The 24,423-nt window shown below is 35.7% G+C and overlaps 1 protein-coding gene across 3 annotated transcripts in view; it reads right to left on the reverse strand.

Moving 5' to 3' along the window:
- The window catches only part of ZNF800 (zinc finger protein 800), a 47,248-nt gene that overhangs the window by 2,192 nt on the left and 20,633 nt on the right, over positions 1–24,423 (reverse strand). Inside the window, exon 6 of one of the 3 annotated variants that reach the window (XM_090287463.1) lies at positions 21,587–23,374. The exons of the other annotated variants lie outside the window; for them this stretch is intronic. Within the exon in view, the coding sequence (XP_090143589.1) occupies position 23,374 (1 nt within the window). The 3' untranslated portion in view covers positions 21,587–23,373. Of the gene's footprint in view, positions 1–21,586; positions 23,375–24,423 lie in introns of those variants that run through there. 3 annotated transcript variants of the gene reach the window in all.

Raw genomic sequence — 24,423 nt, forward strand, 5'->3', positions numbered from 1 at the left:
CAGAGGTCCCTATCTTTGAAAAGCTCTACCTAGAAAATTACCCTCAGATTAAAAGAACTCAGACCCTGGGGCTAACTTGAATCCTTAAACCACCCCACCTCACAGTCCTGCCAAAGCTTTCCTTCCCACCATATTCTTCAGACGTACTTTCTAATTTCCTGTCATTCCTTTGCTCAAATTCATCCCAAGCACCACATTTTCTCCACATTAAATTATTAGTTCTTAACCATTCAGGAGAATTAAAAACCAGTCTGCGATTCTGATTAAAGACATGGACTCTGTCCTCCAGAAACTTGCACAGAAATGCATACATCATATACTTTATTTCATTGCACTGGAAACTGATGTCCTGAACATACGCAATAAAAACATTATTTTAAAAGGATTGTGCTTCCCTCACATTATTTTTTCATGAAGAAAAATAGTGACTTCCTGAAAAAGATTAATTTAAAAAATTCTAACTGTTCAGTAGTAAATTTCAATGAATTTTGGCTCACTGGGTTGAAATTGTGATATGGTCTTTCACACAGTAACAAATACATCATCTCTGATAATCAAGTGCAACTTTTTTCTCAGCAAGTGCCGAAATCCTGGACTCAAAGGTACACAGAACAAAAGCAGAATTTCATAGCATGCTTTGTCATGTTACGGTAGCTTGTGTACTGTAACACTAACTTCCTCCAAGGCTTTCAAGTGAAAGTTACATTATTTCCTTCGTCTTAAAATTTAATTAACTTGTGGAGAGACAACAAATTTTTGTCTGGTAGAGAAAAACATCATATTCTATTCCTATTTCTTGGCAATACCTCTTGGAAAGGTGGTGACAGCTGCTGATATGGAAAACAGGAAGGCACAATGACGTGTGGCTATCCTTTCCTCATCAAGCAGGACCACCACGATGTATGCTTTAACAACATAGGTACTCATCTGCCCTCAAAGTGCTATTGTTTTTTCTTCCATTTGAATATTTATTAGAGAGAGACAATTTTAAAGGTGTTGACCCTCTTTCCAGTTTCCAAAAACTGTCCTAAAATGGAATTCTTTGATGGCATCAGAGAGCACATGAAAGCATGGAGCTTGATGCCCTGAGAGGCACTACAGTTCCCTCCAGTCTCATGCTGAACAGAAGTGGCATCGTGCCCATTTTTTTCCAACTCTGGAGTGACCTCATTTGATAAAAGCACTGCCTCAATTCTCTCTCACGGACCATATTTAAGAACCTTTGCACCAACTACGTGACTCTCCATGCCCCCAGCATACACTATTATTTCCCACCCAAGGTTGTTATTGGCATTTCGCCCATCAAAAAAATGTCTTCTCCCTTCTCTCATACAGTCAGATGATGCCCATTCCTCAAGACCTAGACCAAATCCATTGATATGCTTCCCCTTACGACTGCAGTCTGAAATGACTTACCCCTTTCTTAACTCCCACAACGTTTGCTATCCATGAGTGCTTAGAGTGTGGTTCTCAAGGCACCAGCTTCAAAACTGCACCATAATCTGTAATTTTACAAACACCAGAAAGAGCTGCGGCAATTTTCCTGCTGTTTTCACAAATCTCTTGTGCCACCCTTAAAAGCAAGTCATCCCTGCGTGCTTGGAGAAGGGAAAGCCACCAAGGCTTACTGTTGCTGGGGTGGCCGACTGACTCATCCCAATTATCCCTTTCGGCACTCATTTTCACACACAAAGTTTTGATTTGTCAAATATGTACTTGTCAGATCTGTAATGTCATTGTTGACTGCTGAATTTGCCGCCATTTAACGTCTACCCCTGTGTTTTCAATCACTGCCTCCCAATTCCATGGCCATCCTACTGTTCTAAGGCTTCAGATGCCTTTTTCTAAATAACATTACACTCTATTATAAGAAAAAAATTAAGCAGAGCCTGAAATGAAGTTAAGCATGATTAGATGGAAAGGACCATGAGTGTCATCATTTACTCAAATAAGATACAAAGTTATATACATACATTCTACAGCTGAGCAGTAACTTGAAGATCATCTCTTCTATTAAACTGCCATTACATATGGGGGAGACTGTGGGAAATGGGAGTCTTTTGAAGCAAAAAACTAACATTTTTTAAAAAATCAAAATCTCAAAAACAAAATAGTGGCAAAAGCATGCAGAGCTAGAAGTAATTTTCCCAAATGGCTCACTGATATAACATTAAGGATAAATGAAATTAAGGAATTAAAAAAATTAAAGAATTAAAAAATGTGAGATGTGAAAGATCAGTCATCTATAGAAATGGCATAAAAGATTATCTTTGATATTACAAGTATCAAGATGACCTGGATTCAACACATTATACTTATTAAAATTAGTTACCATTTATTTACTGATATGCCAGGCATTAAGGTATTTTACATTGATGAGCACAATTTTATTAAACTAATGAGAAAAACAATGTACTAAGGAGATAGTCTGTAACTCTGTAAGAAAAGAAACCAAGAAAGAAAGCAGAAACTGCCCATGTATCTGCATCCTGGTCTAGTAGAAAGGATGCTCTAAAAATTGAAAAATATCTGGTCTGACTGGCAAGTACAGGGTAGGGCAAAGTAAGTCTACAGTGATTTGTATAGAAAATAATACAATAATTAAAAATAATACACAAATAAACTTTTGCATACTCACAACTATAAACCTACTTTTGCCCCACCTTGTATATTCTTATAGGAAAGATGAATGTATCACAAATACAGGAGCTTGCTGATACTGGTCAGAGAGCTGACTCTGTGCTCATCAAGCAACCTTATGATTATAATTTAGCTTTCCATGCAGATTTGCATACGGGGAGAAAACACATTGAACCATCAACATGAGAAGCAAGTGTGCCTGATAAGTCTCATTGCAAATTTTAAAAACTAGCATTGTGGTAATTATACCCCAGTATCTATAGGCTAGAGTGACACAGTCCTCTCATACCCAGTCACATTGCTAGATGAACCAATAATCAGGGCCAACCTTAGAATGTAGGGGCCACATCAAAGTTACCTGGCAAAGAGGCCTGGCAGGGAGGCTAGCCTTTCCTCTCTGTCTTGCTGTTCACCATCTTCAAACTGCAGCACTATGTGATTTCAAACATGCACATGCATTCATGCACAAGCGTACACACACGCACACAAAAGGACCATTTAATTAGAAATGGAAATGATGGAAAAAGGAGGAACAAAACACAGTGTTGTTTCTCCATGCTCCAGAGCACCACCCTGTGAATTTAGAATTTAGTTTTCACAGCAGAGAAGGCTGAATGTGTTTTTTTAACGGCACCACTAAACAAATAAGTATTTGTTTGACTTTTAAAAGAATTAGTCACCAAAACAAAAAAGAAAAAGTTCAAGTAGAAGATAGGCCTAAAATATCAAAACATTTCCCATGTGCACAAATATATACAATATGCAGTTACTTAGGGGGGTGTTGTTTTTTTCCTGTTTGAGGTGTTTTGTTTGTTTTCTGATAACATCTCCATAGGACAGAACTATAAATACACCAAGATATTAGGTCACAATCTTATACCAAGAATTCCAAAGTCAGAATGCAATTAAGAACCAACAGGACCTCATGTCAAGGGTTGAGGATAACACACACAAAAGCTGTACTAATACTATATACCTCAAGAATACAATCTTATTTGTTATACTACTGAATTTTAACTATTGTGACAGTATTATTTAAAAAATACTTTTAACCTGATTAACTTTTCTCCAATCAATAATAAATTTATAACTGATAGAATTTTCAAAGAGAATTACTCAGTAAATAATACATTGAGAAGTACTGCCACCTTTAGGAAGAATGCTGAATTGCTGAATAATTAAATTATTTAGCCCCAATATAAGTACTTAACCTCTATGAATCCTATCATGGAAATTTGGCATGGGATACATTTTTTTTTAATGATTTGTCTTTCTTGATACAGTTTGGTCAAAAAGGTCTAAAATCAAGAAGTTCTGATAACCACCAATAACTTCTGAAAAATAAAGGAATAACTGCATTAACAGATAACTTAGCCAAAATAAATGCAGAATGATAAAAATTAAGGATATATTTTTATAAGATATAGTTAAAAACTATTTCAATAAACAAAAAATTATTTCTGTGATGTTTTTCATATGAGGGTGGAGATTTCTAAATTTAGAAAATAAATATTGATAGTTTGAGATTTATAAAATCATTCCTTTTTACTGGCAATGAGATATTAAACTGTTTTGTATATACCACACAGGTTTTTACACAAGTCTAAAGGTAAATGATTTCCATGGAAATTTCACCTGCCATTTACTTATCAAATGGAAAAGAAAACATCCCAATCAGCAATTTGTCGTAACTAGCAGTAATTACTATATACATTTCACTTATGATTTTTTTAACTTCAACATTTATCATAAAATAAATCAATGACCATGATCTCTTTCTGGGAAAAAAAAATGTGAAATACATTATATTGCATATGAAGTACTCAATATGATATGCTAGAAACAAAGAACAATTTAACACTTGGTTCATTTCCATTAACAAAAACTGGATGTCTGAATGACAGGCAATACAGTGAAAATATATAGTAAAGGAATAAAAATATCTGGGTTCTACAATTTTCATACATATTGTTAAAATGTGATAAAAAGCAAGATACAGAAAAGTGTGTATAATATGCTAGTATTTGCGTGAAGGGGAATTACATTTACATGAGTATATATACATTAAGCAGCTCTTGAAAGCCCAAGAAACTGACAAGTTCTTGACCCTGGGGAAGAGAATGAGAGAATTGGGAGATGGAGTAGGACAAAGACTTACCTTTCACAGTACATCTCTTTGTACTGTTTGATTTTTTTACATGTACGTTATCCCCGACTAAAGTAATCTTTAAGAGATACATGGACTCCATTCCTGACCTCTTCATTAACTATATGTATGACCTTCTCCAATCACTTACCTCAATTCTCCTTCTTAAAATGAAGTTATACTAAATCTCTAGTCCCATCAGAATTATGGCTCTAAAGAAGGTATATACAAAATGCCAGGTGGCTAAATAAAATTAGTTTTACTTTGTAGTGACATACATAACATGACGTTATAATTATTTACATTTCTATCTGCTCTGTTCCCATCAGGCTATAAAAGCAACATAATTAAACAAGAGAGTCTGAGAAGAAATTTCATGTTTATGAACTTGGTCATATTTGTCTTCTCTCTTTTTATTCTGTATCAAAAGTAAGAGTCTGAGGGGGGCCTAATGTATGGTGACAGAAGATGGTTTGACTTTATGTGGTGGACACACAGTACAATATATAGATCAAGTACCATATAAATGTACACCTGAAACTTATATGACCTTATTAACCTATGATAAATGAATAAATATTATTGAAAGCATATAAAGAGGTAAAATTTTTTATGGTAGTTTAAAAATGAATCCTGAGATAGAAAAAAAAAAGCTTAAAAATGACTCCTTTATTTCCATAAAATTAGCCCAAGAATCTTCTAAAATCATCCATGATCTTCATAAACACAAGATACTAACAGAACCACAGTAGCCAGAAGTAAAGCAACACAGAAGGTTTAGACCAGTAGAAGTAGGACATGTAGAGGACACTGAAAAGAGACCAAAATTGACTGACACCTGGAGAACAGAGAATGGGGACAGACAGGCCTGGGGCTTCCTCATTCATAACCCTACATGCTATTCAGTAAAGCTGCTAGTCTAGGGTCTCAAAGGGCTTTGTGCCTAATCATGGGGACACTGTCATTAAATAATAATGCAATAATAGCAAAAGATGGAAGTGAAAAACAAGTAAGTGTTGTAAGTTCATCAGAAGAGGTCATCATGGGTTGGGGCTATCAGTACAAATTCATAGAATAGGAACTATGAAATCTATGTGATCAACAAAATGACAGTGATAGAATGGACAAAATAAAGTGAGCAAAGGGAGTCAGTTCTGGGAGTAGGATGATAAATTTAGTTTTAGTCATAGTTTGATTTTAAATAGTAACTTGGCAAAAAATGTTAGAAATATTTTTCAAATATTGGGTTGCCAGATAAGTCTTCACAGTCTATATTACAAAGAAGTGATGACATGCCAGTAATATATCAAAAGTGACTGAACAGGCTCAAATACAAGATCAATATGCATCTAAATGTAACTTTTAATAGGGCAGAGCCCTGAGGTATGAGAAAATGAGACATACAGGATATTTGGCAACCCTCTTCCAGTATTTTCTTACAAGCACCTAGTATTATTTCTTATCACAATCTTCATACTCAGGAGTCAGCTCCACCCAAAGCTACACAAAACCAGGATATCAAGAGGTGCCAGTTTTACTTTTCCATTGAATTGTGTCTAGTTAATGAAATAGAGCGCTTATGGGTTTCACTGAATGAAAAAAAAAATGTCAAAACAGGACCAAAAAACTATCCTCTATCTCTCAGTGATCTAGTGATCTTATAAAGAAATAATGTCTAACCACTTAACTTGTGGAAAAATATACAATATAAATTAAAGATATTCATTATCTGATTTAAAAAGGTGTTTGTGTGTGCACCCATGCATGCATGTGTTTTATTGGTAACACACTGTAAAATGTTGGTATAGGATGAGAAATAATATCAACAAATATAAAGAAGGTTATTAAGCAAATGAAGTCCTCAATGCTGAAAGTATATATTCTAAAATTAAATTACACTGTTCATTTATGTTACAATCCTTCAAATGCCTAAATACATTTATTACCTTTATTCAATAACTTCTTAAATTATTTATTAAGGTAAAAATGAATATATAGCCCTGACTGGTGTTGCTCAGTGGGTTGGGCATCGTCCCACAAACTGAAAGGTCACCAGTTCAATTCCCAGTCAGGGCACATGACTTGGTTTCAGGCCAGGTCCTTGGCTGGGGGCACACGAGAGGCAACTGATTGATGTTTCTCTCACACATTGATGTTCCTCTCACTTTCTCCATCCTTTCCCCTCTAAAAATAAATAAATAATTTTTTGAAGAATGGGTATATAAAGGCTTGCCAGAAAAAAAGTCAATGTTTAAAAACAAATTTATTTTTAAAAGATTTGAAGCAGTTATCAAAGTCTGATGATTTAAAATGATTCTGTGCTATACAATGTGCCTTGTGCTATTTTGACATGGATATAAAGTTTACGCCAATGCCTATCATTAATTTAAAGTTCAAAAAACAAGAAAAGGAAACCATTTTCAAAGCATTAGAACAGAAAACTTGAATGGTTTTTTTCTCATTTTACTATAGACTATGGGATTATAATAAAATGCTTTTTTATTATAGCTATCCTCTTCTAGTTTAAGTCTGTTGGTATTATTATTGACTTCAGCTTTAAAGGGTTGCAACTTATCCATAAAATTTATTCTATTAAAATTTGACAAAGTTTCCTTGGATTATCTTCCCTTTAAAAGCATATTTTAAGTTAATTAAAAGTTGTATAGCTCAAATGGTATACAGACTTATGCTTTCAGTATTAAATTACTGATTTGTATCCCAAGCAGAGCTGACTTCTTAAGTCATTTTGCATACCCTCCAAAATACCCGTTGGCTGGGGCAGGGTAAATAGGCTATATCAGTTCTGGGGTTGACAACAATCTCCACTTGAACTCCATTGGTTATCTAGATGGCGAGATCTAAAGTTTTATTGTTAGGTTCTCCCTTCAAAAAGAAAGTGAAAAGAAAGTGATTCTACTTCTGTGAATTTATCCAAAGAAACCCAAAACACTAACTGAAGAGACTATATGCACCCCTATGTTCACTGCAGCATTATTTACAATAGCAAATATCTGAAAGTAGCCCAAGTGTTCATCAGTAATTGAGTGGACAAAAAAAGCTGTGATACATTTATACAATGGAATACTACACAGCCATTAAAAAAATAGGAAATCTTACCCTTTGTGACAGCATGAACATTGAGAGCGTTATGCTAAGTGAAATAAGCCAGCCAGAGAAAGAGAGTTACCATGTGATTTCATTCATACATGGAATCTAATGAACAAAATAAACAAGCAAGGAAAACAGAGACAGATTCATCAACAGTATGCTGACACCTGTGGGGATGGGTGGAAAGAGTTAGGGTTTGGGGGGTAGAGGAATTGAGCAAAAAAAGAGAAAAAGACAGTGAAGAAAAACTCATGGACACGGACAACAGTGTGGTGACTGCCAGAGCGGGAGGGTGGGAGAAGGTGAAACAGAGTGTAGGTGGGATAAACAGTGATGGAAGGAGACTTGACTTGGGGTGGTGAACGCAATAGAGTATACAGCTGATATGTTGTGGAATCGTGCACTGAAACCCCTGTAATTTTAACTAGTCTCACCCCAATAAATTTAATAAAAGAAAATAAGAAAAAAAAATTGGAAGAAACCAGTGAAGGTCACAGGAATATCTACGACAATGCAGGAACCAGTTTTTATTAATTGCTATTTTAAATATGAACTAGTCCAAAAAGTGCAGCTTGGCAAGGTAAAATTAACATATTTCAATCATCTGTCCAATGTTTAATTTTTTTTTTTCCCTGTAGGATCTGGCTATGGATACTAACTTAAGTTTACTGTATAGATTATGTCAGATTCTACTCATTTACCCAGATGACGTCCTCCTACTATTCAGAAATAGTTTCTGCCTTGGTCAAAGGGACTAAATAACAAACAATTCCTGGACAGAGTAGAGTTACAGGACTTAACAATCTTGTTCAGTCCAAGAATACTAATATGTTGTTTTATTTTTTAAAATAAGATATTTCTTTTTTAAAGAAATAATCTTTTAAAATAGGTCCTACAGGTTTTTAAAAAGCCCCCTAAATACAACACATACATTAGTCCACATTGCCTGATACTATTATAACTTAACTAGTACTTTTTCAAGTTGATTTTTTAATTTTTAATTTAATCTTTATTGTATTTCCTTCCATTGCCATTTATTCTCCTTATACACTCCTCCCCCAGTCCAAATACTTCTTAGAGTAATATTAAATACATGTTCTATGACCGATTTTACACATGGCGGTGGGTGCAGGAGATGGGAGGTGGAGTGGGGGAGGACACTGAGAGAAAACCAGTGCTAGCCAAACATCATTTTCCAAATGAAAAACTGAAATAGGAAGATGCTGAACTAAATTACATAATAAACTAAAAGAACGTGAAATGTGCTACGTTATGTTGTCTCTATTTATTTTTCCGGGTAATCTCTTCGAAACCTATGGCTGCAACCACCACATGCACAGTAACGACTCCTAAGCCTGCAACCGCTGCACAATCTCCCTCCTGACCTCTAGTCTGTAAGTCCTGCTCCTACTAAGCATCTCCAATTAGATGTCCCACAAGCGACTCAAACTCCACACACCTAAACTTTCCTTCAGCATTTCTGAAACTGGCTTCTATTTGATTTCCCCACCACAAATATTACCCTCCACCTCCACTCCAGTCTCCTCAATTCTATCAGATGTTCCTGCTTAAAACCCTTCAACAGCTACCCCTAATTTTGAAAGTATAATTCAAACTACTACCTAGTACATAAATCTTTCTTGATTTGGCCATTGCCTTGGCCCATATTCCTTACCTTTGTCTACATGTGGGTCTCATGTCTCTGTACCTATCTGGAATGTTTTTTGCCCAACTACCTCAAAACTCAACTCAAGAATGAATTTAGGAATTATGAAAAGCCTACCCTGATGTATCCTTGTAATGAGCTCTTCTCCCATAGTACTTGAGAGGAGAAACTGAGTTTCTTATCTCTGTAACCCTAGCTCATAACTCTGTCTTGCACAAGCTAGGAGCTCAACATGTCTACTGAAGGGATGAAGCAAGTCAACCTAAGACAATGAAATCTGAAGAACACTTATGAAATTCTTAGACTTTCGACACGTGAGCAGGCTCAATGGGGAAAAAGTTTAATTTGCTCATTATTGCTAATCTGTCCCTAGATAATATTTTTAACAATTTATTTCATCTTCTATTCAATGTTTGTTAAAATGAAATCTTCAATCTTTAAAAGGCAAATAAATACCTCATTTGAAACACAACTGGTCCTACAAGTAATAAACCCTTTAATTAGCATATAGTACAAAGGCTTGCATCACTCAAAAGGCTAAAAAGGAATCTGGGTGGACACAAACTAGCAAATACCTGTTTGGCTGCATGCCTACGTTACCACCTATGCATCAATTTAACAGGTAAACAAATCTAGCTGCCATCACCAAGGGCCCCCAAATCAACTATAGTTACATCAGCATTAGTATGAGTGTGGGGGTAATATAACTGTTAAACCCCATCCTCGGGGACATAAATGCAAAAGGTGGAAGGGAGAAGCCCATCACTGTTTCAGAAAGGCTAGAACACAAACTGTGGACTCTGAGAATGTAGGAAGATTCCAGGACTCTAATTACTCTGCTCTAGCTACTTCCTGCTTGCCTATACTGATAAACTATCTATCATCTATGCACTCATCCAACAAGTGTTTTTTAAGCATTACTATGCCCCCAAGCATTGTGGAAGGCAGAGGGTCTACATAACTCTCCCTAGTTTGTTTGTTTTTTTTCCTCCTCAGTTTCTTACATAAATCTCCAGTGTGAAGCCAGACACTAAACAAAACAATTCACAGATATAAGCATAATTACAAACTGTATTGCATGATAATAAAGGAACATGAAACAGAACTACAAGGGAGACATACTTTGATTTTTATTTTTTTAATCCTCACCTGAGGATATGTTTATTGATTTTCGAGAGAGGAAGGGACAGAGAAACATCAATCTGTTGCCTCTCCTACACGCTCCGACTGGAGACCAAACCCACAACCTAGGTATGGGCCTGACCGGGATCGAATCCGCAAACTTTTGGTGCAAGGGACAATGCTTCTACGGACTGAGCCACCAGGCCAGGGCAGGCAGACATACTTTAAAGTGTCTTTATTTAGAAGTGATACTTAAGCTGAGTCCCGAGAATAAGCTAGTCGAGTGATAAACAAAAGCGATGAACATACAGTAACAACAGATCTGTGTTTTAGGAAGATAGTTCTGAGAGCAGCTTGGAAGTCAGATTAGAAAGGGGGTCAGTTAAGTGACTAGTAGAGTAGTGGAGGAAAGAGACAGAGTCCAAACTAAACTACTAAAGGTGGAGATGGCAAGGAAGAACCAAATGTGAAAAACATTTAAAGGCAGGATGGACAGGCACTGATTGCTAATTACATAAAAAATAAAAATAAAAGTGTGTGAGAGAGAAAGAAGTCAAGTATTTCCTAGGATTCTAATTAGCCTAGGTAAATGGGAGGGTAGACCTGTGAATAATTGAGACAGGAACACATAAAGAATGAACAAGTTTAAAGGGAAGATAAGTGCAAGTTTCTGTTGCACTTAATGTACTGGAGAAATATCCATGTGGAGATATATGACATGCAACCTTGAAAACAAATGGTCTGATAATCAGAAGAATAGGCAGGCTGGAAAACAGGTCTAGGGTATCTTCACAGAAGTGGTAAGTAATACTCTGGAAGTAGATGAATCACTGAGAGTATAAAATAAGAAAAGGGACTAAGAAAACTTTGAGCCATATTTTAAAAGCTAAAGCCAGTGCCAAGAGAGGAAGCACTGGAGTTCACAGAAGCATCAGTTCAATAAATACTTATCATCATCCACCGCATTCCAGGTATGATGCCAGATACTAGGTATATAAGTAAAAGACAGGAGCTCTGCCCTTAGGATGCTTACAACCTAGGGGAGGGACACAAATAGATCATTTCAATATCATTTTAGATAGAGCACTCTAGACATACACAGGGGGGAAACTCAGCCAAACCCAAGAGTCCAAGAAATACACACTGGAGGACACAGTGTCTCATTTAAGACTAAGATTGATTAAAATCATGCAAAGAAAGTTAGTAAAAGAAAACCAGATGAAATTGAGACTATTCCGAGTTTTGGAATGCTGAGCAGCAAAATGTGTTTTAAAAAAAGAAGAAGAAAGAAAGAAAAACCTGGAAGAAGCCAAGAAGCTAAGCTGATTTAAACTGGGAAGAATAGTTTACTCTCACTTATCTGTGCAATCTAATGAACAAAATAAACTGACAAACAAAATAGAATCAGATGTGAATATATGGAACAGACTGACAGCTATCAGGGGAGAGGGGGTGACTGGATGAAAGAAGGGGAAGGGACTGGCAAATAACATATATGCATCACTCACAGACACAGACAACAGTGTGGTGATGGCCAGAAGGAAGGCAGGGAGCGGGGGCTGGGTGGAGGTGGGCAAAGGGGGTAAAAATGGGGACATCTGTAATAGTGTCAACAATAAAACTAAAGAAAGAACAGTCACCCTTGGAAGAAATAACAGACCCAGAAGATGGGAAAGTGGACATGGGGTTTTTGGTAGAAAATTTACAGGTGTGGGAGGAAATGTTACAGAAGAGAGATTGGAGAAAGCTGCAAAGCAATATGAGGATCTGGGAAGAGAAATGGGTGAAGAGAACTTATATGAAGTTTTTTTTTAACTTTATGTAATTGGACCTTTTGATCTCCTTGGATGATTTCTGTAAATAGTAAAGAGGTTCATTATTTACCAAAAATTTTTTGAGCCTGATGGTCTCTTTTGGATAGAATATCACGCTGAGACTACCCAAGGTGACCCAGTTGTAAGTGATCATGGAAATCTCGGAAAGGTAAAGTTTGTAAGCATTAATGGTTGTAGAAAGGTCAGAGCAAAAGCCATCAGATTGAGCATTATGTGGTCATGAATGCCCTTCAAACAAACTTCCAATAGAAATGTAGAGGTAGGAAGCAATTGCAGATGGTTCACAAGTAAGTGGTATAGACATGACTCCATACTGTTCATTCATTCAACAAATATTTACTGAGTGCCCCCTATGTACTGGGAACTATCCTAGACCCAGGGGAACCAATGGTGACCAAGCCACAGATCTCCTGGGAGCTACTGTCTAAGGAAGAAGGAAGACAAGGAAATAAGACAACTATAGTTACAGTGAAATTAGAGCACATGGAATGTTGACAGTAAAGGAGGAGGAATAGACAGCAGTAACTAGACTGAAGGGGAAGTTTACTTTTAGGCTAAAAGGAATTTGAGCATGTCTGTAAGCTGAGGCGAGAAATCTTGTGGAAAAGGAGACAGGAGATGGGAAGGGGGGAAGAGAAGAGGGGAGCTGGAGGGAGTTCCAGGAAAGGAGTGGCAAGGGTAGAATTGTTAGACTTGGGAAAGGAGAACTGTTCTTCCTTCAAAGAACCAAAGTGATGCAGAAAGGGAGCATAAAGAAGTGTCCTCTACCTTTTGCCATAGAATAGGCAAGGTTGACTCTTATCAAGGAAGCAAAAGCAGGGTTAAAGGCTTTGAGGACAGTGTAAAAGTTTTGAAGTTTGCAATGTGAGAATTGGATAAGTGAAATAACCAATTCCAATTTAAGATTACAGAGACGATGGAAGAGGCAATCAACATTGTTTGCTTGCGTTGTTTAGATCTGGAAGTAAAATATAAATTAAAATGTGACCTATATTTCATAGAATTCAATATGCATGAATTAAACAAAGCTAAATCTTAAAAAGAATTATCAAGAAATCACTAAGTGTACACCCATATAGTGTATAATTGATTATGGATTACTTATCAGGACAGTCAATACAGCACTCCCATGAGTCTGAATCTGTCACCACTACTTATTAGCAATGGCAGAAACAAGGAAGCTCATACAATGAGTGCAGGTAACAGAAGCCATCAGTAACAGAAGCAAAGAGGAGCTTGCAGGTAGAGAAGCTATATTCAAGGGGGGAACCCCAAAAATGGAATTTAAAAATATTGTGTACTTATTCTTACATGTATAAACTTCAGTCGCCTTCAAAGTACTCTCTGTTGGAGGATGCAATATACTTATCAAGACATTTTTCCCGCTTCCCAAAACAGTTTTTCAACTCGATTTTGATGCCTTTTAGTGCTTCTGCTGTTTTTGTTTCACCTCTTCCACAGTAGCAAAAAGTTTCCCTTTGAGGACTTTCTTCATCCAGGGAAACAAACAAACAAAAAAAGTCACTTGGGGAAAGATAAGGTAAATAGGAAGGGTGGGGTACTCGGTCATGCCGTTTTTGGATCAAAAACTGCTGAACACTCAGAGCAGTGTGGGCAGGTGTCCTTGTAAATCGCCCATCATGAAATGGGCAAATGCGCTGAAAGAGTCTTCAAGAAATATTCACTGAAGCCGAATGCAGCTTCTCACAATAACACCAGCTGGTACACTGCTACAGAGAGGTTCCCAGAACATTCACCTAGCAGCAGAAGCCTGTACTACAAGAGGCCCGCCCTCCAGAAGTTAATTCAGGTTTTTTTGGTCCCTCCTTATGTATTAGATACGGTACTGGGAAAAGAAGCTTAAAAGCAAAGACATACTGTGGACTAATGATAAGCCCAAAGATAAGCGATGTTAATATTCCTGCATGCCTTCTTTCCTTCCTCCAACGTGCTCTTAGCATCTGCTATATGCCAGGTGCACCGTAAAGCACTGGTGACACAGAGAGAAAACACAGTTCTTGCCTGTAAACTGAGAACATGTTTATGTACCCATAGCCTAATGTTTACAGAAACAAACAAAAAATCCAAAATACGCTGAGTTTCATTACCCAAAACTCTACATTGTTCTATAAGACATTCATCACAAAGAAACAAAATTATGTCAAAAAGCTCAACAAATCCTTCAACAATTAGCAAAAAAAAACCCAAAAAAACAAAAAACGGTGCTACAAAAGTGGCAGCATATTAAAGACCCCCAAAATAATGTTATAACTTAATAAACTGTTGTATATCTTGGCTTTATCACAGATGTTACACCTGACTTTTCATTAAGTGGTTGGCTTAATGCCAATAAAAAGGCAACGAACATCAAATGGCAAAGCAAGATAACCAGAAACTAAATGCTAGAAGTATTTCAGCAGCAAATTGACTATTTTAGTGATCACTACAATAGTAATACATATATATTGAGCTCTTAATTGAGCCAGACATTATGGTAAGTATATTATATACAACATATCATTAAACTTCTATAAATCTCCACAACAAACCTACCTATAAGGTAGTTTCCAATATCATTTTACAAACAAGAAAAGTAAAGCTTAGAAAAAGAGTTACTTGCCCAAACTACACAGTTAGTAATTAAAGGAGCCAGAACTAGAACTTGGGTCTGTAGATTCCTAAAAAGCCACACTTCAACCACTGTGTGATTCTGTTTCCCCATAATTATGGAATAGTGCCAGGCACATGATGGTCACTCAACAGTGTTTGTTGTTGAAGGAATGAATGAGAGGATTTAAAGCAGCTATTGCAGAGTAAACCTAAATGTGGAAAACACAAGTAGAAAAGCAGAAGCAGTATTTCAGGGATTCCCTAAATCATCCTAAATGTGAAGTATAATTGTGGGTGCCTGGGAATCAGCAGCAACTGACAGAACAGCCTGATATGCTGTTACAGGTAATGTAATGACTCCTTCTGAGTGAAAACTTCAGGCTGTCCATGAATCTGCAAAGCCAAAGACGGAAACAGCATCAGGCAGTGCAGGAAGGGAACTGCAGGTGCTGATCAGAAAACTCTTTCCCACATTTTCTCAGCATGGAAAGTATTGTTGGTGTGATGCACTGACATAAGTCAAGCCCACATGTTACCTTTAATTCTATCACCTTCAAAATGGAAAAAAGTCTTGTGTAAGGAAAGATTATTCCGATCTAGAACGACCCAGATCCCTCTTGTAAAAGATTCCTTTTATTGCGTCCAGGGCCATGTTTTATTCCACTGACTGCCACCATGATCACCAATGATAGGAGCAACAGAGAGCACCTGTCCCAAGAGCAGCCAATCAAGGAAGAACAATCTATGGCCAGCAATCTATGAAGAAGCCTGGCATAGGAGATTTGCCCAACCTAACTAAACTAATCACTCTCTTACAGGAGTCTGAACTCAAGCTATATGGAGAGGGAAAGTAGTTGAAAGACACAGAGAAGGTAGGAAACAGAAGTAACGAGGCAGTAATACCCATACTGAGAAGACAAAATGAGGTAATTCATTTTTTAGAAAGTAAAAGCACAATGTGACAAGGACTGATAGCAGAGAAGCAATACTTCTGCTGCTAAGAGGGCAGCATCTAATCACTAGAATTACATTGATATTTTTCCAGTTTCTATGAAATCTACATGGTGAAGCCAGTTTGTACAATTACTCCTAGATTCCCATAAGGCCTAGCCACTTCTATCTCCCTTATTTCCCCCACATAAAGCCTTCTAATAAACTTCTCCTTACCAGCTATAGATCAAGTAAAACTCTGTGCTTGCAACCAAAAAATATTAAAATTTAATTTAATTTAAATTTAAAGCATTGCCCAGCATTTGCATATATGGGTGCACATGCACTCACAAACCTGCAGTTAAATGACATGGTAAATTGGGTGGTGTCTGCTAATCTAAGTATTGTAGGTTTTGCTTCCATCTTGTAGTATCTGTGGTTTAAAGCTACTGTGCTACTTAGCTCTAGTTAACTGTTTTAGAAAGAAGGACCTTCAAAGAAGTATCTTACACCTTAAAAAACTATAATTTATATCATTACGATTGTACACTTAAAGATCAAAAAGCGATCCAGGGAAGTTACAAGAAACAAAACCATCTCCTTTAAAAGTTCCTTCCTCTTGTGTGTGAATAGATCTGTTTGTGTCCAAATTACATGGCACGTAAGTGAATTTGTTCTCTTACAGTCACAAGAAACAATAGTGGACTAGTCAAGACAGCCAGGTTAAAAAAAGGGCAAGTTGGAAAATTTTAAGCGTTTTGAGGAAAATTTAACTTCAGGATATAAATATTAAAATTTATAAATGTCATTAAGTGTGTTCTTATCTACCTTTATGACAGCCCCACGAGCCTATCTTATCTTCTCAAAGCCTCTGCCCATTCAGAGAGAGAGAATGATGTTCAGAAGGGTCTCAAACATCTACAAACGCCTAGTGTGGTGGATTTCAAGGAATTCAGTAAATATCTAGTTATCAAAAGCCATGATGATGACATGGCCACTCTCCTGCAGAAGCTTATATAAAACAACCCTAACAAATCATATCTCAAAAATTCAAAGAAACTACATAAAAAGCCTTTCCCTAGGTTAATTTTTTCCATATAATGCAGTCACCTGAGCACACAATACTCCTAGTGATTCGCTACTTTTTCTCAGAAGAAAAGTATTCCTTGCTTTTTCTTCCCATCCAAAATAAAAAGCTACCAGTCACAACTAGCAGGTACTTTGGGGTTCAGGTCTACCAAAGCACCCAAAATAATCTCAGCTTAAAAAAAAATACTTTGCACAGCTTAAAAAGAAAGTTTGACTACTGCCACAGTTCCAATTCTCAGAGCTATTTTATTTTCCGGATAATCCCAGATAGAAGGGATTGAAAGCCAATATTCAACCTGAGTTGTAATACGAGTTCTATGCACTTAAGGTTTATTTGCTGTAATAATTTCTCCTCTGAATATCATCATTACACACTCTGTATTGAAAGTGTTACCAGATTATATAGAGCAGGACACCCAAACTACATTCCAAGTTATTGCTGCTCGAGCATTAAGTGGGGGAGAGGGGTTGTTTATTTTGCTTTAGCTCTATTTTCAACCATATCATTCATTCTATTGCTTAAACATTACAATACTTTGTGTGCCAGGAATATGCTCCAGACACCAGACACAGGTATTTAATATCAGAATTACTAAGAAGCCACACAACCCAGGTGTTGGAACCCCAGCACTTGATCTGAAATTCAAGATATGAAGGTTCATTCGCATCTAGAGACAAGGTTCTCTGGTGTTGCAACCCCTACACCCTAAAATTTCTAAAATCATCATCTTATTGTTGAAAATGCAATAGTCAGGTGTGTGAGTAAAACCTCTCAGCAGACAATTTAACAGTAGGGGGCACTGAGCTGAAATTTGGCGTGCTGCCATTAATGACTACCATTAGCAAGACTGTTGAAAAATGCCATTTCTTCTTATCTCTTCATGACACACTCACCAAAGAAACTCCTGACTTAGCCTAAATTGTGCTCTCCTGAAGAAATGATTCTTTCCATAATTAAATGCTTTCTTTCAAATAGTATTGCATATCTACTTTCGTTTAACAGAAATATTTCAGCTATGTTAATTAATATTTACACTGTGTCAGTATTTTACAGATGACCAAAAATAAAATATTGTGTGACAGGACACATAATAATGGAACTTTTACTTCAGATGGGTTACTCTAGGGAGTTATCATAAAAACAAAGCATAACTTACAATGACTATGCTTAAAACTACCTAATACCTTTTGTAAGATAAATGAAAAACATGTGAGTAAGAATGATAAACTAGTAATATTTGATTAGAATTGATAGAAAATGATATAACTGGTTATTTTCATTGGCCCAATTAAATACAAAAGCAGCAGTTAAAATATGATGTGTAGCAACAAAGTTCTCTCTTTTAATGGATTTTTCTAAATTTAAAGAGTAATAAAAAAGTTCCACATTTTGATCACTTATAGTAATCATATCTAACATTTATTATATCATGCCAGGCACTATTCTAAGTATTTTAAATGTTTTTCATTTTATCCTCAGAACAATTTATGAGGTTAAGAAATATTGAGATCCTTCTTTTATAGGTAAGGTAACTAGGGCACAAAATGTCTAAGTAACTTGCACAATGTCACACAGGAAATAATTTGTGGATCCAAAAATTTCACCACTTAGCTCCAAAGCATCACACTAGGCTACCAAAAAGGTAATGTAGTGAATGTGCTTTGCAAATGGTAAAATGTGCAGATATCAGGTGTACCGATCAAGGGCAAATGCTTTCTAGTCAGACCTAGTGTCAAGTCTCGATTTTGTGATATACCACCTATATGAACTAGGGTACATCAGTGAACTCCTTTCTTTAGGTTTCAATTTCCTGTTCTATAAAATGGGGAAAATGAAATGACGGTTTTTACTTCATAGGGTTGTTGGTGAATTAGGGACCCTATGTATGTAAAGGATTAGCAGAGTGTTTGGTATACAGTAAACACTCCGTAAACACTCCATAAACATTCATTATTATCTAATACTAAGAATTTTCTTTATTATCATAAACTCTCATTTGAGTACCGGTAGCATTTCCTAAAATAGGTGAAATCTACCAATGTTGAAATAATAAAAATTTTAAAAATTAAGACCCGTAAGTCTCAAAGTACATGACCGCACAGTTTTAAAATGGAAAAGGCTAGTACTTACTTTATATTATTCAATTTATTTAAAGTGCCTGGGTATACAGCGAAATGTGCTAGGCACTAAACAAAATTATCAAGGCATAGCCCCTGACTTCAAAAATGCACAATCAAGCAATTTAATTCGGCTGAGTGGGCACAAACAGAAAAACTGCCAAATCTGAGCATTTCCCAGCCAGATGTACCTATGTTCCCCTCGGTGGTGTAGAAGTGGTGAATACACACAGAAGCAGCAGCTTAAATATATATAATAAACCTGACAAACAGAATTTAGAACATTAAGATTCAGGAAGAAATGAGCTGACTTCCCACCCTCTTAGCGTCTCAAAAAACATTTTAGCTATCTTGGTACTAAGATCTCAGTTAACCAGAAGGAAAAATAGGAAAGATAAGAGCTCGGAATAGGGTCAGAGAAAAAGGCTCCAGAAACAAATTACAAATAAATTTAGAAAGTCAGAAAAACAAAGTAATTGTGAGTTTAAGTGAAACATGTTTTATTTTGCATTCTACCATGCGCTGGATGACTTAGAAACCAAACAACTAATAATAGCAGTTCTTCGATTGTTGATCCTTACTCCTTCTCAATCCTGAGGTTTCCGTTAGCTCTGAAAGTCAGAGAGGAGGAAAAGAACAGCACAGAGGACAGCAGGACTTTGTCTAACAACACAGCCAACATCATGCTGCACATATCCTGGAGCTCGACTTCAGAGTAACTATGAGAACCAAGGTTAAATCATAATCCTGGTCCTCTATGGACTCCATCAGAAAAGTAGCTTCTAAAACTCCTAAGAATCTTGAACACTTCCACAGTGGAAACCTCACTTCCAAAGTTTTAGAAGCATTTCTATCTCATCTTCATTGACCATGCTATTTGAAGAGATCTTCTGCAACTTCACAAGAGGAATGATAACCACGTATACCTCTCTATCTGCACACCCAGTTGTCATAACACCTGGGAAACTCCTCTTTCTATAACCACAGCCTCATGTCATAGCAAAGCAACAAAACTGCATCCATAGGCTCTTTAAAGCAAACTGAGAACAGCCTATTGACCATGAAACAATAAACATGTATTCCTTAAAAAAATGTTAAGGTACTTTTAAACAAGCAATCTGTATCAACAGAAAATTTAGCTCATATATACAAAACCAGGCTAAAAATTAAATGACTAATTTATATATTCTTCAAGAATATGTATATATTCTTCAGGAAGGTTTTCCTCTTGAAATAAGGAATAAAGAAGAAAAAATAAGAGACATGAACCAACGGTCATTGTGCATTCAAGGTACATCTCTACGTTCTAATGAATACCTGCCCAGTGTTGGCCATACCTCATCCAACTCACACTTGCACTATCCAAACCTGGAAGTTGACATGCAAGCCATTTCTTTTATTGTTTCTATTCTTCCAAAACTTAGGGGAGGAAGGTGTCTTCAGGAAGACAGGGGAGGAAAGTATCTTCAGGACGAAAGATGAGTTGAATTCTATAGAAAAATTCTTAATTGAGCAAATAGCAGCAAAGGTGAATATTATCTGTAGCCAGAGATAAGTCTTTATATATTTTCAGCAGTTTCTGATGGTTCCATTACTTCCCTACAACAATAGCAAATCATGCTATAAATGTTTGTTTATATAGCTTATGTGCAAAAAAATCTTCAAGCACAAATTTCCCAGGCCTTTTCTCAAGAGTCTCAAGCCTAAGTCTCTGACATGCATGACAACGACAAACTCAAGAATCAAAATAAAACCAAAAAGGAAGAATGAAGACCAGAAAGGAATAGGAAAAACGAAGAATTTCTAATCACTTCTTACTTGTTCATTCTACCTTTCTAAACTGGTCCCAGTTTAGCCTCTAACTTCTATGTCTGCCATAACCTGTCAGTTTGGCTATTGTGATAAAATATTCCTAATCTCTCTAGGCCCTTCTAATGTAAACCAGGCTTGACAAAGTGCTATTTTTTTCTCAATGACCCACATATTTTTGGCAGTCCTTGAACCATCAATTACTCCATCTAAATTCCTACTCTGTGGCTATAGTTATGACAGAGAAGATATGTGGAAACAGGTGAGTGAAGTAAGGCAATTCCAGCAGTTGGGCCACCCTCCACAAAAATCAGGCTATTTCTCTTTCTTCCATACAGTATTTAACAAGCAAAGCAGAGACGAAAAGGCTGACATACAGATGAAAGGCTGCAGGCAAACAGCTACCCCAGGCTTTTCAGGACTCATCTTTTCACTGGTTATAAGTACTTAAGTCTGGATAATATCTTTGGAATATGTCTTGTGTGTAGGAATGCATAAAAGATAACACCTTGCAAAAGTCAAACATACAGGTTTAATAATGTGCAACTAATGAAGATGGTTTATAAAGGAAATACCACCTACACATTTAGTTCCCTAAATATATTACACTATTAATCATTAAAGTTAGACCTATAAGTACAAGTTTTCCATATGCGGAAAAGTAAATCTGTTTTTAAATTAAAGAGAAATTATAACTCTAATTCTTAAAAATAAAACTATCAAGATATAATTCAAGTGTAGCTGCTCATAGTCAATGAATAAATTTAAATTTGATGATAAAACATTTAAGTTTCAACCAATGCACCTTTGTTGAAGCACATTTAGCTGAAATAAATCCAAGTCTGGTTTATTTCCATCACATATAGTACATTTTTCCAACAAGAGCATGTACATTCAATATAGAACATTTCCAGCAACAGTTACAGTCTCTCTAGTTTCCTTTCACAGTATATTTTAGTGCAAAGCACTGGGAAGGGTTAATGTTTTTCTAGCTATAGAAATATTTTATCATGACCTTGTGGATCTTCAACATTTTAAAATTGTATACAAAACGTATATATAGATGGACAGGGTCCCTCCTAAGTACAGGTGTGAACCTCTATAAAAACATGGTATATTCTCTGCTGTACCTTTTAAAATTATAATTTGACAAAATTACTAAAAAATAAAATATTACCTAAAAGTACAAAATATTGATACACAAAACCTGTCCAAAACTTCATAAAGATAGATGTATTTTTGTTTTTCCTAAAATCTTGATTATAAAAATGAACAAGCATTCATTATTTTCCAAATTTTACAGTAGGAATCAAATATTATCTAAAGTGGTCATTTAAGATTTTACTTGGGAAGAAAAAAAAACAGGGTTTACGCCCACATCTGCCTTTTTTAGCAATATTTAAAGAAATAAACTAATATCATAAGAAGTGGTTGTGCATGGATTGTCTGCATCCATAAAATATCAGTAAGCTAATTACTACCTTCATATCAACATTAGTAAATGTGTGGACTTTTAAAAAAAAAAAACAGAAACTGAAAAATTAACTTGCATCTATCATTAAAGTGCTTTCATAAGGTTTTTTTTTTAATTGGGAATGTTAAATTTCCATAAAAACCTCAGATGTCTACAAATGAAAAATGTAATGATCCATGGATGAAAATGAACTAGAACTTTCCTGTAGAATATATTTTAGAATGAAACTTTCAAATATTTAAGTGCTAGAGAACAAGTTAGAAATAAATGAATGTAAAAATAATTACAAATATTTAGTAGGCTAAATATGTATAATGTCTTGATACTAATTTGTCTTTGGTCCTAACATACACTCACTAGGAAATCATATATCTGTACAATGCAGATGAAAATTTTGCCAAATAAAGCAGAACAAAACTAAAATCACTAAGATATAAAGTCTTTGTCAATTAAAAATCACCAATGGTGATATTTTCTTCAGGCTATTGATCATTTCAATCAACAAACTGGAAAACAAAATTTGCAACATTTTTATAGAAACTGTAGACCAAATGCACAAGGTAAAGGTGGTTAAATGATGGACTGTGATGACAATATGTAATGTCACAGCTACTTGAAAGTGCTGGAAAAGGCAGTGCCTTTGAAACAAGTGGTTAGGTGATAATCACTTTAGTGAGAAAACAGCAGTTACAGTCAAATCTTTATAAAAATGTTTTTCTTTTTTTTTCTCATAGTACCATTTGAAGACGTTTAGTGGTTCTAACACCAATTTAAAGTCTTTCCACAAAAATGAACTCCAAACCTTTTCGTACATCACTTGAAGTTATCTGAGGAGAAACAGGAATAAATGAACACTTTTGAGTTTACCAATAAAAGCTTGTTTTTTAAATTATACAATAGTAAATGACTTCTAAAGAATAGTTGCATCTTACGTTTTCCACAAAAATTTTTTAAAAGTGTGATAATCAAACCACAACATTTAACCTACTCAGCTCTCTAAGTATACTGCTTTAGAAGTTAAATCCAAAACTAACTTAATATTAATTAAATATATTAATTGCCTTAACACAGAGACACCAGTACTGAGGTAAACTTCAAAAACATAGAGACTTGAAAAAAACAAGTATAGGGAGTCTACTCCTTATTTTATATTGCATTTAAAAATCTGATTTGTTCTAAAACTTCTAAAAAGGAATCTGTTTTTTCTTTCTTCCCAATAGGGATTTAACTTCTTGCAATGCACAACCACACCAAAAAGAAAAAAGAAAAAAAAAGCCCTATTTAATAATATTAACTATGTTGAAATGATCACCAAAAAGTTTGTTTAAATAAAAAGGGAAAATTAAGAGGATCTGGGACCTAAGTGATCATTATTTTCATAGCTCAAACTTAAAAATGGTTACTGACATACTCCCAAGGAGAAGGAAAAAGAAATTCTAAACTTTTACCAAGTTTCCCCCTTTGTCTAGAAGCACTATGTTAAATGTAAATAATAAATACTAAACATTCTAAATTCAATTTGGGGATTTTTTTTTTTGAGTGCAGCACTTTATTAGCCATCACAGGTTAACTTTTACAATAATTACAATGCCTCAAGACCTTTTTCCTATAATTATTGCCTTCACAAATTCATTCTAATATAACTTTCCTACGATGCATTAATTAGTAGACTAAGTCACTGAATCCAATTAAACCTGTGCAAAGTTAGTTAAACAGAAAACATCTATTGTAAACATAAGCCAATATAAATGTATATTTTACAACAGAGAGGAAAGCACTGACCCTGTGCCATCTACCTATAACTATATTGCATTGTCCTATGGAAGATAAGTTCTGAAGTTAACTTTTGTTCCCAAGCCACTGGAATAAAGGTCAC

The sequence above is a fragment of the Furipterus horrens genome, unplaced genomic scaffold (genome assembly GCF_987537825.1).
Source record: "Furipterus horrens unplaced genomic scaffold, mFurHor1.1.pri manual_scaffold_9, whole genome shotgun sequence".
In the NCBI taxonomy this organism is placed as follows: Eukaryota; Metazoa; Chordata; class Mammalia; order Chiroptera; family Furipteridae; genus Furipterus; species Furipterus horrens.